This window comes from Sinohyriopsis cumingii, chromosome 3 (assembly GCF_028554795.1).
Source record: "Sinohyriopsis cumingii isolate HCF-2022 chromosome 3, ASM2855479v2, whole genome shotgun sequence".
Classification (NCBI taxonomy): Eukaryota; Metazoa; Mollusca; class Bivalvia; order Unionida; family Unionidae; genus Sinohyriopsis; species Sinohyriopsis cumingii.
In genome coordinates, this window is record NC_142963.1 from 48,201,839 (window position 1) to 48,220,471 (window position 18,633).

The 18,633-nt window shown below is 35.3% G+C and overlaps 2 protein-coding genes across 2 annotated transcripts in view; one reads left to right on the forward strand and one right to left on the reverse strand.

Moving 5' to 3' along the window:
* LOC149802813 (dual specificity mitogen-activated protein kinase kinase 6-like) overlaps window positions 1-14,602 on the reverse strand; it is a 70,487-nt gene extending 55,885 nt beyond the window's left edge. Inside the window, exon 1 of the mRNA XM_089952256.1 lies at window positions 14,353-14,602. Coding sequence (XP_089808382.1) covers window positions 14,353-14,374 — 22 coding nt within the window. The 5' untranslated portion in view covers window positions 14,375-14,602. The remainder of the gene's footprint in view (window positions 1-14,352) is intronic.
* A 154-nt stretch (window positions 14,603-14,756) lies between these two features.
* Window positions 14,757-18,633, forward strand: part of LOC149802814 (protein tweety homolog 1-B-like) — a 119,941-nt gene continuing 116,064 nt past the window's right edge. The window contains exon 1 of the mRNA XM_089952253.1: window positions 14,757-15,193. Coding sequence (XP_089808379.1) covers window positions 15,080-15,193 — 114 coding nt within the window. The 5' untranslated portion in view covers window positions 14,757-15,079. The remainder of the gene's footprint in view (window positions 15,194-18,633) is intronic.

Here is an 18,633-nt window from a genome sequence, read left to right on the forward strand (position 1 = left end):
GGGTTAGACAGCCATGTGTAGATTGGAAGGTAAATCCAGAAAAAATATAAATCTTATGAAATTCAGAATTTGGTTCAGTTAAATATGAACTGTTGCTTGAGATGGGACTTAGTTGATACATGTGTACATCTTCCACAAATTCAAACTTGTAAGATAACCAGGAGTCAACCTATTAAAGGATTTGTAGATTAGAAACCTGTTGAAATGGAGTTCTCTGCTGAAATGGAGGTCACCAAAGGATTTTAGAAAGATCTCTTCTTGATGGTTTATCTACTATATTTACTCACTCATAAGTCAAGTCAAATTGCAAACAACACAGACCCTGCTCTGACATCGATGTGCTGGCATGTCAGGGTCTATGTTTTTTCTTTCTTGTTCTAGTGATTACTTCTAATAAACAGATTGTATCTTGATCCAACTTATAATCAGTATGTACATGCAACATCAGCACCAAAAACAACTCAAGCTGCCCTCCTTTCAAAATTTCAGTACTCTCTATTTTCTGTATTACCTAAAATTACCCCAAACAGAACAGCAATATTCAAGATGCAACATGATATAAACACTGTAGAATATTTTTTATGTTCTTGTGAAAGATAAGAGCTTATTTTGTTCATGGGATAGTCAGTGGCTTTACTTTTACAACAACCGTATCAACATTCATGTAGGGAGGAGAAAACGACAAGCAAAATATGCTCATATTCCTTCTTCTCTCCTCTATAACGAAAAACATGACACAGATTGTTGTAATAAACTGACTGACATAAAGGAAACATTTCAAATTTAATATACTTTACACTTAGGTTTGCAACTAATTGGGACTTTCTTGATTGACATACGTAATTTCAGCACTACTGTAGTAGAGGGAAAACATATAGGAACTGTGGTGGCCAGTGTTCAGCTGATCTGATGCCAGAGTGGAGATAACCATGCAAAATTACTAAGCTGACCACATGATATTCAATATGTCCTGGCTTATAAGTCAAGTCAAACTACAACAAACAAAGATTCTGATATGGCACAGTATATAATTCAACTGTAAATTAAAATCTATGCTCTTTGTGCAACAGCAGATCTGGGTTTGCACACCTTGTAGCTGGATTCTTCTAAGCAAGTATATATTGTAAAACCAAAGTATTTTACAATGACACTAACCCCATGTGAATTAGTTTTATTTTTTGCATACATAATGAAAATGTTGTGAAAAATGTTCACGTTATGAAGATCTGAATTCACACACGATATATTGGGGCAGTCAGATATATGATGGGCACTGAACATTCGACAAAGTATCAGTGCATACGTAATTTGTATTAGTCATAGCTTTGTCAATGATAGCAATGGTAAAGAGGTGGACCGTATTTTGTAATGCCTGCAGAGATACAACATAAATGGCACAAATTAGATAATGAGAGGAGACATTGTGTGAACAGAAACAGGACCAAGAAACCAAGAAATGCTGGGACAATGAAAACAGTGAAATCTGATCATCAGAGTTAAATAGGACCAGTTACATTATCAGATTTGATGATGGCAGACATAGAGGTTTATAGGCTGTGTCATTTTTGCTGGACCAAGAAACAGCCAACCAGAGACTTATAAACCTAGATCTGATGATGAACTTTCAACTTTTCATGAGTCCTATTAGTGAAAAACAGCTACTATGAGTTGATGTTAATAAATAATACATGTTGAACTAGAAACAGAACTGGTCTGTGTTTAATTTTAGCAGAATCAGTTAAACTTGTATTCTGGTGATCATGTGTGTTGGTGAGAAAACAAACAAACAAACAAAAACAAAACGAATTTTGAGCCCTGTCGTGCAATTTTGATTCACTCAAACTGAGTGTGAATTTGATTCCTTGGTTACAACTTTAACGGAAACAATTAGGATCACACATACCTACCCTATCAATCAGTAAATAGGCAAGAGAACAGGTTATATGAATCACTATTATTATTGTTCAATTTTCAATATGTTCAAGGATGGTTTACTCGCAGTTATGCTTTTTCCTTTTTCATTGGACAATGGTTTCTCTGCATCTAAAAAATCCCACCTGTACATCACAAAGATTTATAAGAGATGTTATATTTATGCTTTTCAATCCAGAATTGATGCAGAATATGTACTATCTTAATTGATACATCATTTTACAATTACCTTATATACTCACTTATAAGACAAGCCCAAATGCAAACTGCACAGACCCATATTTGATGGCACAGAATGTGTGCCATTTTTTAAGAAGTATTTAACAGAACAACACACCTTGATCTGCAAGTGCATTATGCCACAACAGGTTAGGATCTTTGTTTCTTGTGGTTTGACTCGATTAATAAGCGAATAGATATGGCTGATGTTTACCTTTCCAGTTGGATACAAGTTTTTCCATATGTCAACAAGACACATTTAATATTAAAATATATTAGGTATTGTATTGTCTAGACTGGTGTACTGTATAAAGCACATCTTCATTGGAATAGGGTGGCTTTTCTTCAATCTAAACTTACTTTCAATTTAATTTCAGATTTGTAAAATATATACATACATACACTTACATGTATTTATGTACACACACACAAACACACAGAAACACATGCAAATTAAAACTTCAATGAGCTTGACAGGAACTGGAGTATAGTCAGCCTTCTTTCATGGACAAAAGGATCAATCAAGGATGGAGATTTCTTAGACCCAGGTGTAGTCTTCAGCTAGTCAGATCCATATGGGTGGTGTTGACTGCAGCAATCAACTTGGATCCAAGTATCCCTTAAAACTAAAAATGGTTGGAAATATTTCTTCCATTCCTTATCATCTATGCCTGAGCAATGCCTTGATTACACCTCAGCAGACTTCAAAGTAGGCTAAGAATTGCACTCTTCTGCATTTCCATGCCAGAATGATGATTAGGGGACTTTTCCAGATGCCAACAAGAGAAAATTTTTACTGCACTGCCTGCATGTCATGTGCCCTCTCCAGCTAGAATGGGGATAAAGTGACGACTTGCACACATATATGGATCTGCTAAATGTGATGTAATAAACTCAAGAAACTATTTCTTGCTAGAAAACATAGCAACACTCCCAATTTAAGATCAATTTCAACAAACCACCTTTCCATTCCAAACCAAATTAAAACTCTTGAAAAGTTGTAAATAATTGGGGTCAATAAAATTAGGAACCAAATCTCCAAGGAAACTGGAGAAATATAACTGATCTAATTCAATGGAAGAACATGTTTCAATCTGACCTAATGCAAATATTCTCAAACTGTTAATTTTGTTGTCTCACTGGATGGAGCACGTTCTTAAAACTTTTTTGTTTCTATGTCCACATATGAATGTAGCTTATTATCAAATTTTTTTGTATAGTGTTTCCATTATGTACATATACTCTGTAAATACTACAGCTGTGTCACCCTCATTAAATAAAGTCATTATTATTATTATTATTTACCTATGTGCCCCCAGTGTGATTTCAGGCATACCACCAGCAGCTATGTATACACAAAGATTAATGCTGATTTATAGTTTTCAACAACTGCTTTATTCATTCATTCTTACACATTATTTATGATAAATCAATTCAAATTAACTTTCATATTTCTGTATTTACTTTTGAATAAAATTTGCCACAAATTAAAATCTTCAGATTTATAGTTTATTGTTTTCCTTCATGACTATTTCTAGAGGAAAATAATGCTTATATATATATATATATATATATATATATATATATATATATATATATATATATATAATATATATATATATTGTGAAGTGGCAAATTTTATGTCGATTCAACAAGAATACATTAGTTGAGACCAGAGAACCATTAATTAGATTTATGGAGACAAGCGCGTATCATATCAACATACTACTGTGTACAGTAATGTCCTTTAGAGGGAGAATTTCGTTCCTAATTAAACACTTGTTTATACAGCAGCCAGGCGGATTATTAAGGACAAGGAAAACTTCATTTTCATGGTAAAGTTGTCACAATTGAGAGAACGCAGAAACTCTGTTACTCAAACTACCAGGTCAAGCTGACCCTGACTTTGGCGCCTCTGGAAAATGGCGGCAGAGATATTTGATTCTGATTGGTTACATTAAATAAGGGGCGTGTCTCCCACACAAAATTCTCTAGGTTTTTTAAACTGCTACATCGAAATTCGAAATTCTAATCAGTCTAAGCTTTTCCTATAAGTGGAAACCCAAAAAGTAGGTTCTGGGGATTTGCAAGAAATTCTCGTAAAAAGGAACTGTTGTCCAAAAGGGGACTATTGTCAAAAGGAACCGACGAACTAATTTGCCAATTAGAGGGAGGAACATTGAAAGTAAAGGTAGTGTGACAATTCCATGTAATTGGTTGATGCCATATATAATGCTTTGCTGAAGTTATTTACTTGTAGTTGCATGAAACTTTTTTCTACATTCATGTAAGAATTTGCTTTATGAAGTATAACTGTGTTGAGTTTATGCACAGGAAGTTGTACATTAATCTTCTTTAGATAAGTTTGACGAATTGTTTGAATTTGTCGTCTTGTTTGCATAAGAATTATGTTCTAAGAATTTAATACATTACATTAGTTAATATGATTACAAGAATCCATGTGAATTCGCCGAATTTAGAAGATTTCACGTATGATTAAGAATAAGTGTGTATTGACAGAAATGATCTAGTAATTGATTGATGTGATGTATCCTATTTATTCGCTGTGTAAATTGAGGCTGGGTCAGAACCACAGGCCTCGCGTATGTGTTAATGTGTAAGGTCAAGGCGTAACGAATTAGCCATTTGACTAACTAGGGTCATTATAGGACATGTGGAGTTGATTGATAGCCTTAGCGTCTGTTTAGCACTGATAGTGAAATCTGATAACGAGGGAGAATAATGAAGAATTAACTGTTTCATAAATAACGGGAAATTTAGGTTGTCTCTATTTATATTTATTTAAAAGGGAGAAAATAGCTCCTGAGACGTATGAGACATATTATTCTGGGACATATGATGTGATGTTATTCTGAGACGTATACGGAGAAGTATAAAGAGAAGTGCAGTGAGACGTATTATCCTGTGACGAATTAATTTCTGAAATGTATTCTGAGAGTATCATGAGACGGATGGTGGAAAGTATCATCCTGAGATCCAAGGGTCTGAATAGCTACAGAGGAAGCAAAACAGACTGGGGACGAGCAGGTTATGAAATTGTACAAGACGTTGACTTCGATTGTTCACTCGATCCTATGATGAACTAAATCTATCAGTAAACAGATCGACTATTTATTTAAATCTATTTGCGTTTTCTTTGTATTTCAGTGAAGCCTAAATTTCTAAAAGCAGAGTACATTCCTGATGTAATGAATTTTCAGTGTTTGTATGTAATTGATTAAATTGTTTGTTTACATGTATGGGGGCTCGTGTTGGTTTGTTCTATATACCTGCTCAGATCTCTATCTATTTCACCTATAAGTTTCACCACTTATATTTATATTTACTCGAACCGGGCAATAACATCGAGGGCGGTCAACCCCTAGATAACGAAAACCAAATTTTGGAGGGACAATTCTCCCCCCGTTTATATATATATATATATATATATATATACACATACACACCTCATGCATACACCATCCCAAATAAATCAGTGTCTTTTGTTATTTTTGAGGTTTATGGCCACCTTTTAGTACATGATATGCCACTGCATGGCCAGTATATCTAGTGGAGGAAGAGCACAGGAAGATATTAGGAAAAACAACCACCCTATTGGAAGCTACTGGCAAGCATTCCCACATACACAAATTGGTTCGAATCATGACATGAATCCATGTAGGCAGAGGTGAGTTGTGAGTGATCTGTAAAGATTCGTTTTTAGTGATCTGTAATGATGAGTTGTGAATGATCTTTAAAGATGAGCTGTGAGTGATCTGTAATGACGAATTGTGAGTGATCTGTAATGACGAATTGTGAGTGATCTCTAACAATGAGTTGTGAGTGATCTGTAATGACGAGTTGTGAGTGATCTGTAATGACGAATTGTGAGTGATCTCTAACGATGAGTTGTGAGTGATCTGTAATGACGAGTTGTGAGTGATCTGTAATGACGAATTGTGAGTGATCTCTAACGATGAGTTGTGAGTGATCTGTAATGACGAATTGTGAGTGATCTTTAAAGGTGAGTTGTGAGTGATCTGTAACAATGAGTTGTGAGTGATCTGTAACGATGAGTTGTGAGTGATCTGTAATGATAAGCACCTTAGCCATTTGGCCACCAAGGAACCCAAATTTTCATTTCGAACAAGTATCAATAGAGACATACTTTTTGCATAGTATATGGAGTTTAAATGCATGAATGAAAGTGGGCTTGTTAAAGTAATTCATATGCTTAATCAAAATACCGTAATAAATTGATAATTTTAACTTCAGAAAATGAATTAAGTCTCTTTTATATCACTACAAGTATTTCAGATTAATGCTTGTCATTACCATGACAACCAATGTTCTTAACGCATTTTCTTTATGATGTTTATATCAATGTATTTGCCTATTTAAATGATAGTACAAAACATTTTTTGTTTCTCATAACCACTTCTAATATAGAAGTCTGAAAATAACGCAAATAGGCAGATGCAAGCCATATGCATTATGTGCACTTAGTGGTTATGTTGTATTGAGTGAAGAGGAATGGGTTAAGATATTCCGATACATGTTAAATGCCAATCAAAAGAAAAGATAAACATGTACACTGAAAGCACAAACACCTGATAAGGAGTTGTAAGCTAAGTACTTAACTACTGGATTACCATACAGATTCTGAAATTGGTCCAAACTGTAATCAGCAATGACATTCCACATAAAGTAACTATAATTCTCATGGTATTTTTTCATTCTTTAGCATGCAATGTATTCATTATGAATTATTTTGTGAACAAATTTGGATTTATATAGATACTGGATTCTGCAAAGCATCTTTCACAATGCAATTTCAATTATGAAAATAGATTTGCACTCTTGGAATGTCGTCCATAACAATGATAAAACACATATAATACTGAAAATCCACACACACACACATATATATATATATATAAATACAATACTTAAAAAGCACAATTTGAAGATATTTTAATCCTTTAATTATTTAATTGCTAATTGCAATGTCCAGATCAGAGAGAAACAACTGCCTGCTGCACAAAAAGTATTATCACTCTTCCATTTATCCGCCAAAAGCTGGAGCATGCTAAAAGCTGTCTTCAATGTATTTAATACATGTAGCATGCTAAAAGCTGTCTTCAGTGTATTTAATACATGTGGCATGCTAAAAGCTGTCTTCAATGTATTTAATACATGTAGCATGCTAAAAGTTGTCTTCAGTGTATTTAATATGCTGTCTTCAATGTATTTAATATATGTGGCATGCTAAAAGCTGTCTTCAATGTATTTAATACATGTGGCATGCTAAAAGCTGTCTTCAATGTATTTAATACATGTAGCATGCTAAAAGCTGTCTTCAATGTATTTAATACATGTGGCATGCTAAAAGCTGTCTTCAATGTATTTAATCTCCTGCTTATGGAACACTGCAATAATTACATTTCATCCAATTTCAAGAAATTTTAAATAGCCAATGAATTCCACCTCTAGGTTTTTTGTAATGGGTGATTTTCACTTTTTAATGAAGGCAGTTTCTATAACAGAACAGTGTCGATAAATAGACCATATGTTAGTATGCTTCAAAAACCATGCGTGATAAATAACTTGAAATTAATACCAATAAATCTGTTATCCTCACTACTGGCATAGCATCAGTGAACATGTGTTATGACAATAACTGGTCATCTTGGCATTGCATCATATGCCTTTGAACTGCATGCAACAGAGACACATTACGGTTGGTTATCTTCACTGGCAGCATTTATGCTGCATCAATGGCACTGCCATATGTATTATGTGTGTGTGTGTGATTTGGATTTTTAATTTAGCATTAACAATTTTTCAGTCATAGCACTACGATGTCTACAGTGTGGCAGTTTATAGTGATGTCTAGCACTGGGGCATCATGTTGCAGACATGGTATGATGTCCCACCTAGTCACATTATCCTGACACCAGGCCGACCAGTCCTAACACTATCCTCCTAACTCATTCAACCCCAATCCCATATGTAGGTGTGATGAGGCTGTACCCTAATTCAGAGCTCTGCAGCATCAAGGTCATTTAAGGTACACCAAAGGGAGTGGTATTAAAAAGAAGCAGACATATATAGATATACAATGATACCAAATAATCTGGAAGTTCTGGTTGCACTACAAAATACAGAGGTAAAAACCTCACTTTTTGGACCTGTTTGTTTTTCACCCAAAATTCACTCGTGGTCAGAATGTGATTTTGTGTCTGGATTTTAGACCTTTTGGCCTCCGATCTAAGGCAGACCAGTCTGAACTGCACAAAGACAGGCTAACATTTGCAAAAACTAGGATAAAGTGTGCATCTGGAATAAAGAGTGGTCTCCGTATGAAAATCATGAGTCCATTAAGCAAAATTTATTTTTTTAAATGCGCAAGCAAAATAACCAATGGAAAATGATGTTTCTAATACAACTAGGCATTAGTCTCATGGAAAATATGTTGAAAGCCGATGTATTCAAAAATAGCACCCAAAATGTCTTTCCTACTTGCATTTCAGGCGAAAATGACAAAAACCTCCAGGGCCAAATGAATTAATGGGTGAATTTTGGTGACATAATCAGAATATTACTTACCTATTTCATCATTTGTGCATCAGTATTGCACATAAATTACAAAAATAGCCATTCTTTGAAAATTTCTAAGAAATTTCCAAAAAGTTGGTTAAATGCTGAGCCAAGTGAGGCAGCTGTTAATACCATTGTACCTAACAGGCAGTGGGACTAGTCAAGGGCTTTCCCTAACAAGCAGTGGTATTAGTCAAGAGCTTTCCCTAACAAGCAGTGGGATTAGTCATGCATCAGGGCTTTCTCTAATAAGCAGTGGGATTAGTCATAGGGTTTCCCTAACAGGCAGTGGGCTTAGTCATGCATCAGGGCTTTCCCCTAACAGGCAGTGGGATTAGTCATGCATCAGGGCTTTCCTTAACAAGCAGTGGGATGAGTCATGCATCAGGGCTTTCCCTAACAGACAGTGAGATTAGTCATGCATCAGGGCTTTCCCTAACTGGCAGTGGGATTAGTCATGCATCAGGGCTTTCCCTAACAAGCAGTGGGATGAGTCATGCATCAGGGCTTTCCCTAACAAGCAGTGTGATTAGTCATGTATCAGGGCTTTCTCTAACAGGCAGTGGGATTAGACATGCATCAGGGCTTTCTCTAACAGGCAGTGGGATTAGCAGACATGCATCAGGGCTTTCTCTAACAAGCAGTGGGATTAGTCAAGGGCTTTCCCTAACAGGCAGTGGGATTAGTCATGCATCAGGGCTTTCTCTAACAAGCAGTGGGATTAGTCAAGGGCTTTCCCAAACAAGCAGTGGGATTAGTCAAGGGCTTTCCCAAACAAGCAGTGGGATTAGTCAAAGGCTATCCCTAACAGGCAGTGGGATTAGCCATGTATCAGGGCTTTCCCTAACAAGCAGTGGGATTAGTCAAAGGCTATCCCTAACAGGCAGTGGGATTAGCCATGTATCAGGGCTTTCTCTAACAGGCTGTGGGATTAGACATGCATCAGGGCTTTCCCTAACAAGCAGTGGGATTAGTCAAGGGCTTTCCCTAACAGGCAGTGGGATTAGCCATGTATCAGGGCTTTCCCTAACAGGCAGTGGGATTAGCCATGTATCAGGGCTTTCCCTAACAAGTAGTGGGATTAGTCAAGGGCTTTCCCTAACAGGCAGTGGGATTAGTCATGCATCAGGGCTTTCCCTAACAGGCAGTGGGATTAGCCATGTATCAGGGCTTTCCCTAACAAGTAGTGGGATTAGTCAAGGGCTTTCCCTAACAGGCAGTGGGATTAGTCATGAATCAGGGCTTTCTCTAACTGGCAGTGGGATTAGTCATGCATCAGGGCTTTCTCTAACAAGCAGTGGGATTAGTCAAGAGCTTTCCCTAACAAGCAGTGGGATTAGCCATGTATCAGGGCCTTCCCTAACAGACAGTGGGATTAGACATGCATCAGGGCTTTCTCTAACAGCTGGTAGAAGGCAATATTTAGCAACCTGTTTTTCATTATGTTGTTGTGAACTTTAAATGATGCCCCAGGAACATCTGAAATTGCACCGTTTTTTCTTTCTTTACTATTTGATTTTACATGGAAGCATATCCTTCCCCATATGCTCTAGAAACTGCAAAGTATGGCAAGCCTTGCATCACTGCACATCCAGTACATGTACAGTTTGCTCCCTTGATTATTCAAAGCATCAGCCAAGAAGTGAGACCTTGTCCTTTCCTAAGTCAATAAAACTGAAGTGGGCACAGTTTAATCTGAGGCTTTGTTAAACTTCATCTGATCATGTGTGTCCTGCACTCTCTTAAATCAAAACAAATAAATCAAACCTAAATCTTAAAAAATTAATTTAGCATGGTATGTCACTCAAAACACAAACCAATAGAAATGAACTGTTGCCTAATACATGTACTATTTATGGTAAAGTTGTGAGCAACAGGTGATTTCCAAAAACACAGTGTTGGATATATAGGTCCTATGTCAGTCACCTATTCAAACAGTACTACAACATAAGACACATCACCCAATATTTCTGTTCTGGTTGGGGGGAAGGGTGATGGGTCTTACTGCATAACTAATGGCGCTGTGTATCATGTTTTGAAGTCGACTAACAGAGTAACTAATGTCAAATTTTCAGGAATATCACACACAACTGGAAACCAATAACAACGCTTTTCTACAAAGTAAAGTTATAATGTTTTTATGAAACTTTACTTACCCTGATATCTTTTCTCTAATAAATTCAAATTCTCACAAAAGAAATTGACATGTTTTCAAGTTTTGTTGGCCTACATTTCAGTTGGCTGGAAAGTGATGAAAGCCAAAATCGGGTTAAGTTGAAATATTATTATTTAAAAACATATTTTGCTTATAGGAACTGTAAGCAATATTTTGTTTCATTCAAGAAACATATCCCCCATATCAACCAACCTAAACATACTTCTGCATACCTTGACTACCGTCACATCCCTTACAAAAACAAATTCATGACTTCACGAACACTAATGAACTGTTCATGAATATTCATGTATGCTCTTGAAATGTTCAAACAAATTCAGGGTTTGTCACATGAACTGCAGAGATGATGTTAAAGTAATGATTTTGTTGTGTGTAGTTCAAAGTTTAATAATCTTATGACGGCCATTCTAAAAAATGGAAAATTGAATATCTTATGACTACATGTATTGAATTAGTGGTAATCATTTTGTGCGTACTGAAAATTGTATGAAATAAAGTGGAAAAATATTTCAGTTATGACAGTTTGAATATGTATGTTATACAGCAGCTGACATTTGAATAGTAATCCTAAAATGTAAGACATAGCACCTGTTGTTTTTGTATTAGTGCTATGTCTTACTGTCCAAATAACAGTCTTGTATAGCTTGTTCCGATGTCAGTTATGACATCAGAATGAGTAGTCAAAGTTATATGAGTATTTTCAATATCATTTTTTTAAAAGTAAGTAGAAGTGATTATGAAGAATATGAAGGAAATGATTTGGTGAGAGCAAAATGAGGCAGAAAGCGTATCCAGCATGATGGATATTTAGTGTAACGATGTTGTAAAATAAAATATTATAGTTTGTTGATTCAAATATCCGACTCCTGTAACTATACCTTTGGCTATCCAGCTTCAGTTCAAATACAACTAGCAACAAAATTCTCAAATAATGTAAATGCTCAGTAAGTTGTGTATTATGTGTAAGGGATTAAATAATTTTGAGTTGGATCATAATTATTCCAGTAAATAAAGTGGGATAAAAAAATAATGTGCTAAAAGCTGAAGACGATGTTGATCAGAGGTTATCTGTAATTAACTAACTTTATCTTTCTTTCAGATCAGACAGCAAAAAGTAAAATTATTAGAAGATGAAGTTTGTAGGTTAAAGAGAAAAATTTAAAAACTGGAGGATCCTATGGCCAAGATGGAAGAGACATTAAACAGTGACTGCTGTAGCAATGTTAAACAGTAATCGGATAGAACAGCTTAAGTTGCAGATGGAGACATTCAGTAGTGACAATGGGCAGGATTTTATTCAATTATAAGCCCTGAACATCTAAACAACAGAGTTATCTGACAGGTCGGTCTCTGGGAAAAAGATTGGTCAAGTCAGGAGAAACCCCAGTGGAAAGATAGCACATTGATGATGAAATATGCTTCAACAGCTGATTGAACAGCAATATCTCTTGAATTTTCAAAGAAAAATTATAAAATGTACAAAAAGCGTTGCTACGAGTAAAGAAAGGAATATCGCTTGTTAGTTTACAAGTTTTTTTGGTTGCAAATTAGAAATTTATCTGAAATTAAATACTGTTTTTAAGATAATATATTGCATTTTATACTGTTTTAAAACCCCACATCTTTAAAGGTTATTTTATGATTCAGGATGAAATAGGTATTTGTGAGTTTCTCAGATAATCAATTTTTTAAATAGGAACTGTTCATGAAGTCATGAATCACTGAGAACCTTTGTTCATCATAGTTCATGAATATGTTCATGACTGATGATGACCCAATTTGTGAACTTCTATGAACTGTTCATGAATATTTCAAGAACAGTTTGTGAAGTGTTGGTCCACGAACAGTTCATGAATTCATAATTTCATGAACTGACCATTATCAGTTCATGCACATTCATGAACATTCTGATAAACTTTCATGAATGGTTCATGAACTGTTCATGATCATTTCATATAGGATTGTAACAAATTCAAATGTATGTGAACGGACATGAAAATGTGTCCATTTGCTAGTGTCATATTTTCATTCCACCTGGATAAAGACAGCACAGAAGTATATTAATTACACATAAATTCGTGGAAAAGTGTCAATACAGGGTGCCAAGTGTACGAGATATTCCTGAAACTTTGACTACTTATTCTGATGTCAACTGTTGTTGTTGTTGTTGTGGGGTTTAACGCCATTTTTCAGCACGATAGGCTATACATGGCGGCCAGTATTAATGGTGGAGGAAGAACCCGGAAAACCCTGGAAAGAACCACCAACCCACGAGAAGTTACTGGCAAGCTTTCTCACATGCCCACATTGGCTGAATCTTAGACTCGAACCGCTCTGATGTCAACTGACATCAGAACAAGCTATACAAGACCGTTATTTGGATAGTAAGACTACTATTCAAGTGTCAAGTGCTGTATAATACATACAAATTCAAACTGTCATAACTGAAATATTTTTCCACTTTATTTCATAAAATTTTCAGTACGCACAAAATGATTACCACTAATTCACGTTTATATGCAATTTTATAAATCTTAGTATGTGTGATTATAACGGTAGTAAAAAGATATTCAACAGTTTCCATTTTTTTGAATGGGTATCATAGGATTATTAAACTTTGAACCACACACAACAAAATCATTACCTACATCACCTCTGCAGTTCATGTGACAAACCCTGAATTTGTTTGAAATGAACCCAATATTACATTAAAAATGCAAATCTAGTAGAAAAATTATTTGAGAATTGCATCTGTGAAGTATCTATCCACATGCTGGTAATGGATTTTATTTATAACGGCTGCAATTGCATCCAAACAAAAAATATTTGTGTTTGAAATTCCTTTACATGCATTTTCTCAGAGCACTGATGCACCTGTACAGGTGCAAAATAGCAAATAAATAAATGCCTGTAGAAAGAAGGTAAAACTAGTTTTCCAAAAGTAAGAAAGCAATTAACGATCTGATCAACAGCTCATTTATTAAGTGACCTACAGAAACTGACACTTATGTCAAACCAGGACAGGACATTATACTGGAACTTGGAAGCGCACAGCTCTTGTAGGCCAGATACGTCTGCAAATTTGCAACAAATGTAAATGCAACATTTAAATAAATGCAGTAACATTTTTGCCCCAAATCAATGCAGTACATTCAACAGCAGTGACGGCTATAAAATACTATGCCCACCCAGTAATTACGATGTCAATTGACGACGGTTATCAGAAGGCCACAACCGACATCACCCTGTTCTGCCGTTTCAGGTCGACCGGAACTCCACACTCTTGCAATCAATTTCTCCAAAGATATACTTTCCCTGCAAAAATGCAATAACAAAAGGAAAATGTGATGTTTTGTGCATAATGTGTACACCTAGTTGTGCCAGATAAAAGTGTGATCTTAGAAGCAGCTATAAATTTAACTCACCAATACTTCCTGGGTTGGCCATAGTTTCAGTCCACCATTCAGAACGTTGATCGCAAGGTGCCCCCTTGTTAATGGATTTTCTATCAGGAATATCCCTGGCCTTAAGGTGATACTTAAGTCACAGGCAAAAGTATGCTCAAACAATAACTGTATTATAATCTTTTGAGTCAAAAAATAAAAATTCTACTCCTGATTAAAAATCCCCTATGTCCAACAGGAAAGAGACCACTCGTCGTGACTAAGGGGAAAGCCCTCTTACGTCACAAATGAATCATCACGAGGGCTTGCCTTACTGTATCATCATTAACCCAGCCAAAACCATTTCCAGGAAATGCATCGCTGAAAATGTTCGCAATTTTTCATCTAATTTTAAAACTGCTGCTTATGTAATTTTCTTTCTTCTGATCTGACTCAATATAATGGTCAAAACCCATAACTGAAATATTTGGGGGAAAATATTTTGAATTTTACAAGGTAACAGACTGGTTGTCACCTATAAAAATCTTTGATAGGCACATTGTTAATGTAGCAAAACCAGTCCTCATGGGTTTTAGATCACGTGATTAAAAAATGGCGATGTCTTAAAAATTGATCGACTTGTATCGGACTTGATAAAAAGAAAAACATTTTTTTGGAATCTGTCGTCATATAAAACGATATTTTGTAGATTAACGCAACCCAAAAAGACAAAAATCGGTTAATCATAAATTTGAAAATTTTGGACACAATGTCTTATGAGATCGACTGGGTCATAAAGCACCTACATCAAATTCCCCATGTCAATTTTTCCTTTCAACTAGCGAATTCAACATTCGATCCAGGCAGCCTCAGCTACAGAGAGGTCGGTGTCTTTTTCTACGTTTCTCTCTCTCTCTCTCTCTCTCGCTCTCTCTCTCTCTCTCTCTCTCTCTCTCTCTCTCTCTCTCTCTGTATGTGTGTGTGTGCGTTTGTATTTGGTGTAAACCGAAGACTTTCACGAGGTTACACACCAACGTACCGATGACACACCTTCAACCGAGGACTCCCAACTGTCATCGGTTGGAAAAATGGTAAAAGCTTGCTTCTCCCAACTATTTTGCCTAGAATAGGATTTGTAGCTAGTCCTACAATGTAAGACATAGCACATGTTGTTTTTGTTTAAGTGTTATGTATTACTGTCCAAATAACGGCCTTGTATAGAGTGTTCCAATGTTGTTAACATCAGAATGAGTTGTCAGAGTTTCACGAATGTCTCACATTTGGCAGCATATATTGACACTCTTCCATTAATCTGTGTGTAATTAATATACTTACTGTGCTGTCTTTATCTTGCCGGAATGAAAATATGACACTAGCAAATGGATGCATTTTCATGTTCCGTAGAATTTGTTGCAGTGTGACGGTAGTCTAAATATGTTCAAGTAGGTTCATGTGGTGGATGTTTCTTGAACGAAATGAAACTTTGCTTTAAAGTTCCAATAGGTATAATACATTTTGTTTGTTTCATTAAAAAATAATATTTCAACTTAACCCGAATGAAACTTGAAAACAGGTCCATTTCTTTTGTGAGAATTTGAATTTATTAGAGAAAAGACATCAGGGTAAGTAAAGTCTGACAAAAACATTATAACTTTACTTTGTAGGAAAGCATCGATTTTGGTTTGTCAGTTGTGTGTCATATTTCTGAAAATTTGACTTTCGTTATACTGTTAGTCAACATCAAAACATGCTACACAGTGCTGTTATTTAGGCAGTAAGACCCATCACCCCCCAGAACAAAAATATCCAGTGATGTGTCTTACGTTGTAGAACTAGATTTGTAGCATGGTCCCCATTTACATGCTTGGTACTTGTTCGTGATTTTGGAGTGTATATTTCTTCCAAAGCTGTCAATACACATGCCTGAAACCATGTCTTTGACTGACTGGTTGAAAACTTGTAAGAGAAATCTTTCAGCTATCAGATGACACATTGCGGAAACGTAGTATCTCCCTTTAGATCCATGCATCAGATACCAACTACTTAGCTAAACTATAAGATGAAAAGCTAGTGCATATAACAGTCCCTGTTATATTTTATTAATATTTCATGCATGTAAAACAGTAGTGTTGGAAAACTCACACTCACAATATATTTATACCATACACGTCCAGTACTGGCAAATAAATCTGCGACATGAATAAAAGAGGTACATCAAAATGCTATTGGAAATACATATGAATTCATTGTAGAGTTGTTCCAAAATTGCCTAATTATCCGACCCATCTGTAAAGTTGAAACATACTGTTTGCTGTGAGATTTTACACATGTAAAGATATTGAAAAGACATCCTTAATATGCAAAATTTATTTTATGATTATTATATGAGCTATATCCACCCCTATTTCATCATTTGCCTACTTAGTATTCAAACAGGAAAGAACAGATGTGAATCAAGTGAAAAATCCTTTTAAGGTGAGATTGAATTATCATTAACCAAATTTGGAAGTTACATGCACAGAAATTCAGTAAATATATAGAAAGATAAACATATTATATAGAGGTCAAACATTTATCATCAAGATGATCAGTCCCAAAATGAAACATTTAATTACAGCAATATGTTTTCATTATCTTGCTCTTAAGACATGCGACTAAATGTGCAAGCAATCATTAGCTGTTCTATGCATTCAATGTTCTTTTAAATATATAGAAAGATAAATATATTATACAGAGGTCAAACATTTATCATCAAGATGATCAATCCCAAAATGAAACATTTAATTACAGCAATCTGTTTTTGAGTATCACGCTCTTAGGACCTGTGATTAAACATGCAAGCAATCATAAACTGTTGAATGCCATCATAGTTCTTTTAAATGTATATACTTGCTTCACTTGGTGATTTGATGACTTTGCTTAACATATCATGAATTATATTTGTATTGACAGTTCTGTTGTAAACAAAGTCATATTAAAACAACACACAAAATGTAAAAACAAGGTGTCAATCTTTAAAGATTTCCCAAATTTAAAGAGGTTTTTAACAATAGTCAAAATGCTCAGGATGTTCTATTGGACCAACTTGTATTTATAACTAAAACAATATTTCTTTAGATCTGCATTAGACTAATATTCTTACTCATTTAATCTTTTCTCAATATGTTTTGTATAAAAGGCGACGCAGAAAAAAACCTGTTTAAAACTTCCAATCAAAACACCTTTACGTGGTACCTTGAATTAGAAAATGTATAAACTAAGTGATTTGGAAGGTGAACCAAGAGAGTGTTGTACCATTAAAGTATATTCGTGTTCATTCATGGCTCCAAAACAATAAATCTGTCTGCGTAGGTTCGAGTCTCGGGCTCGGCCAATGTGGATATGTGAGAAAGCTTGCCGGTAGCTTCTCGTGGGTCGGTGGTTCTTTCCGGGGTTTTCCCGGGTTCTTCCTCCACCATTAATACTGGCCGCCATGTATAGCCTATCTTGTGCTGAAAAATGGCGTTAAAACCTATAACAACAACAACAACCAAAACAATAAAACAGGATAAACTGTTTGTAAAAAGGTAATAGAAAATTATCCCATCCACTAACTCTATACATACATGTACTCTCATAGAACTCTGTTCTTCACTTCTGCAATTACTGAACTTTAAAGCTATTTTGGAGGTTTCAGTTCAGTTAACATAGATAAGTTGTTGTTATCGTTGTTTTTAGTCTATCATTATTCTTTGTGTTGAGGTTGAGATAAAACACTATACAGAATACAACAGAAATAATGTTGTATGCATCATCAATTTATTCAGCCAAACTGATTTGAAAAATAAAAAGTCTCAGTGAAATACACAATATGGGTAACACTAACATTTGTTCTTATTTTCAACTTTACATCTGCACATGCGAGAGAGAGAGAGAGAGAAGATTCGTACCAGTATTATGCAATTAATATATTACTCTATTTTGTCAAAGAGCAAATATTTATTTCCGATAAGGCGAGTTTCCTGCCATAAATGCTCAAATCTTGCCAAATAGTATTGTTACAAGCCAGTGGTATTTGCTTGACTGAGCAGTGTCAAACCCTAGCACAATTCCGCTAAAAGTCATAAGTTTACCCCAAATTTCCAAAGACTTCCATACAACTTCATTTGTAAATTAGAAACACTGACGTGTCCATTCTATATATAAATTTTTCGCTAATCAATGCAAGACCACAGGTTTCAAAACTTGTCAAATATCTATCATTGCCACATCTGCATGGTTTCTCTTCATCAATTTTCCATACCATCAGCAGTTCTTGCCATAGAAACTATACATCCATCCCCT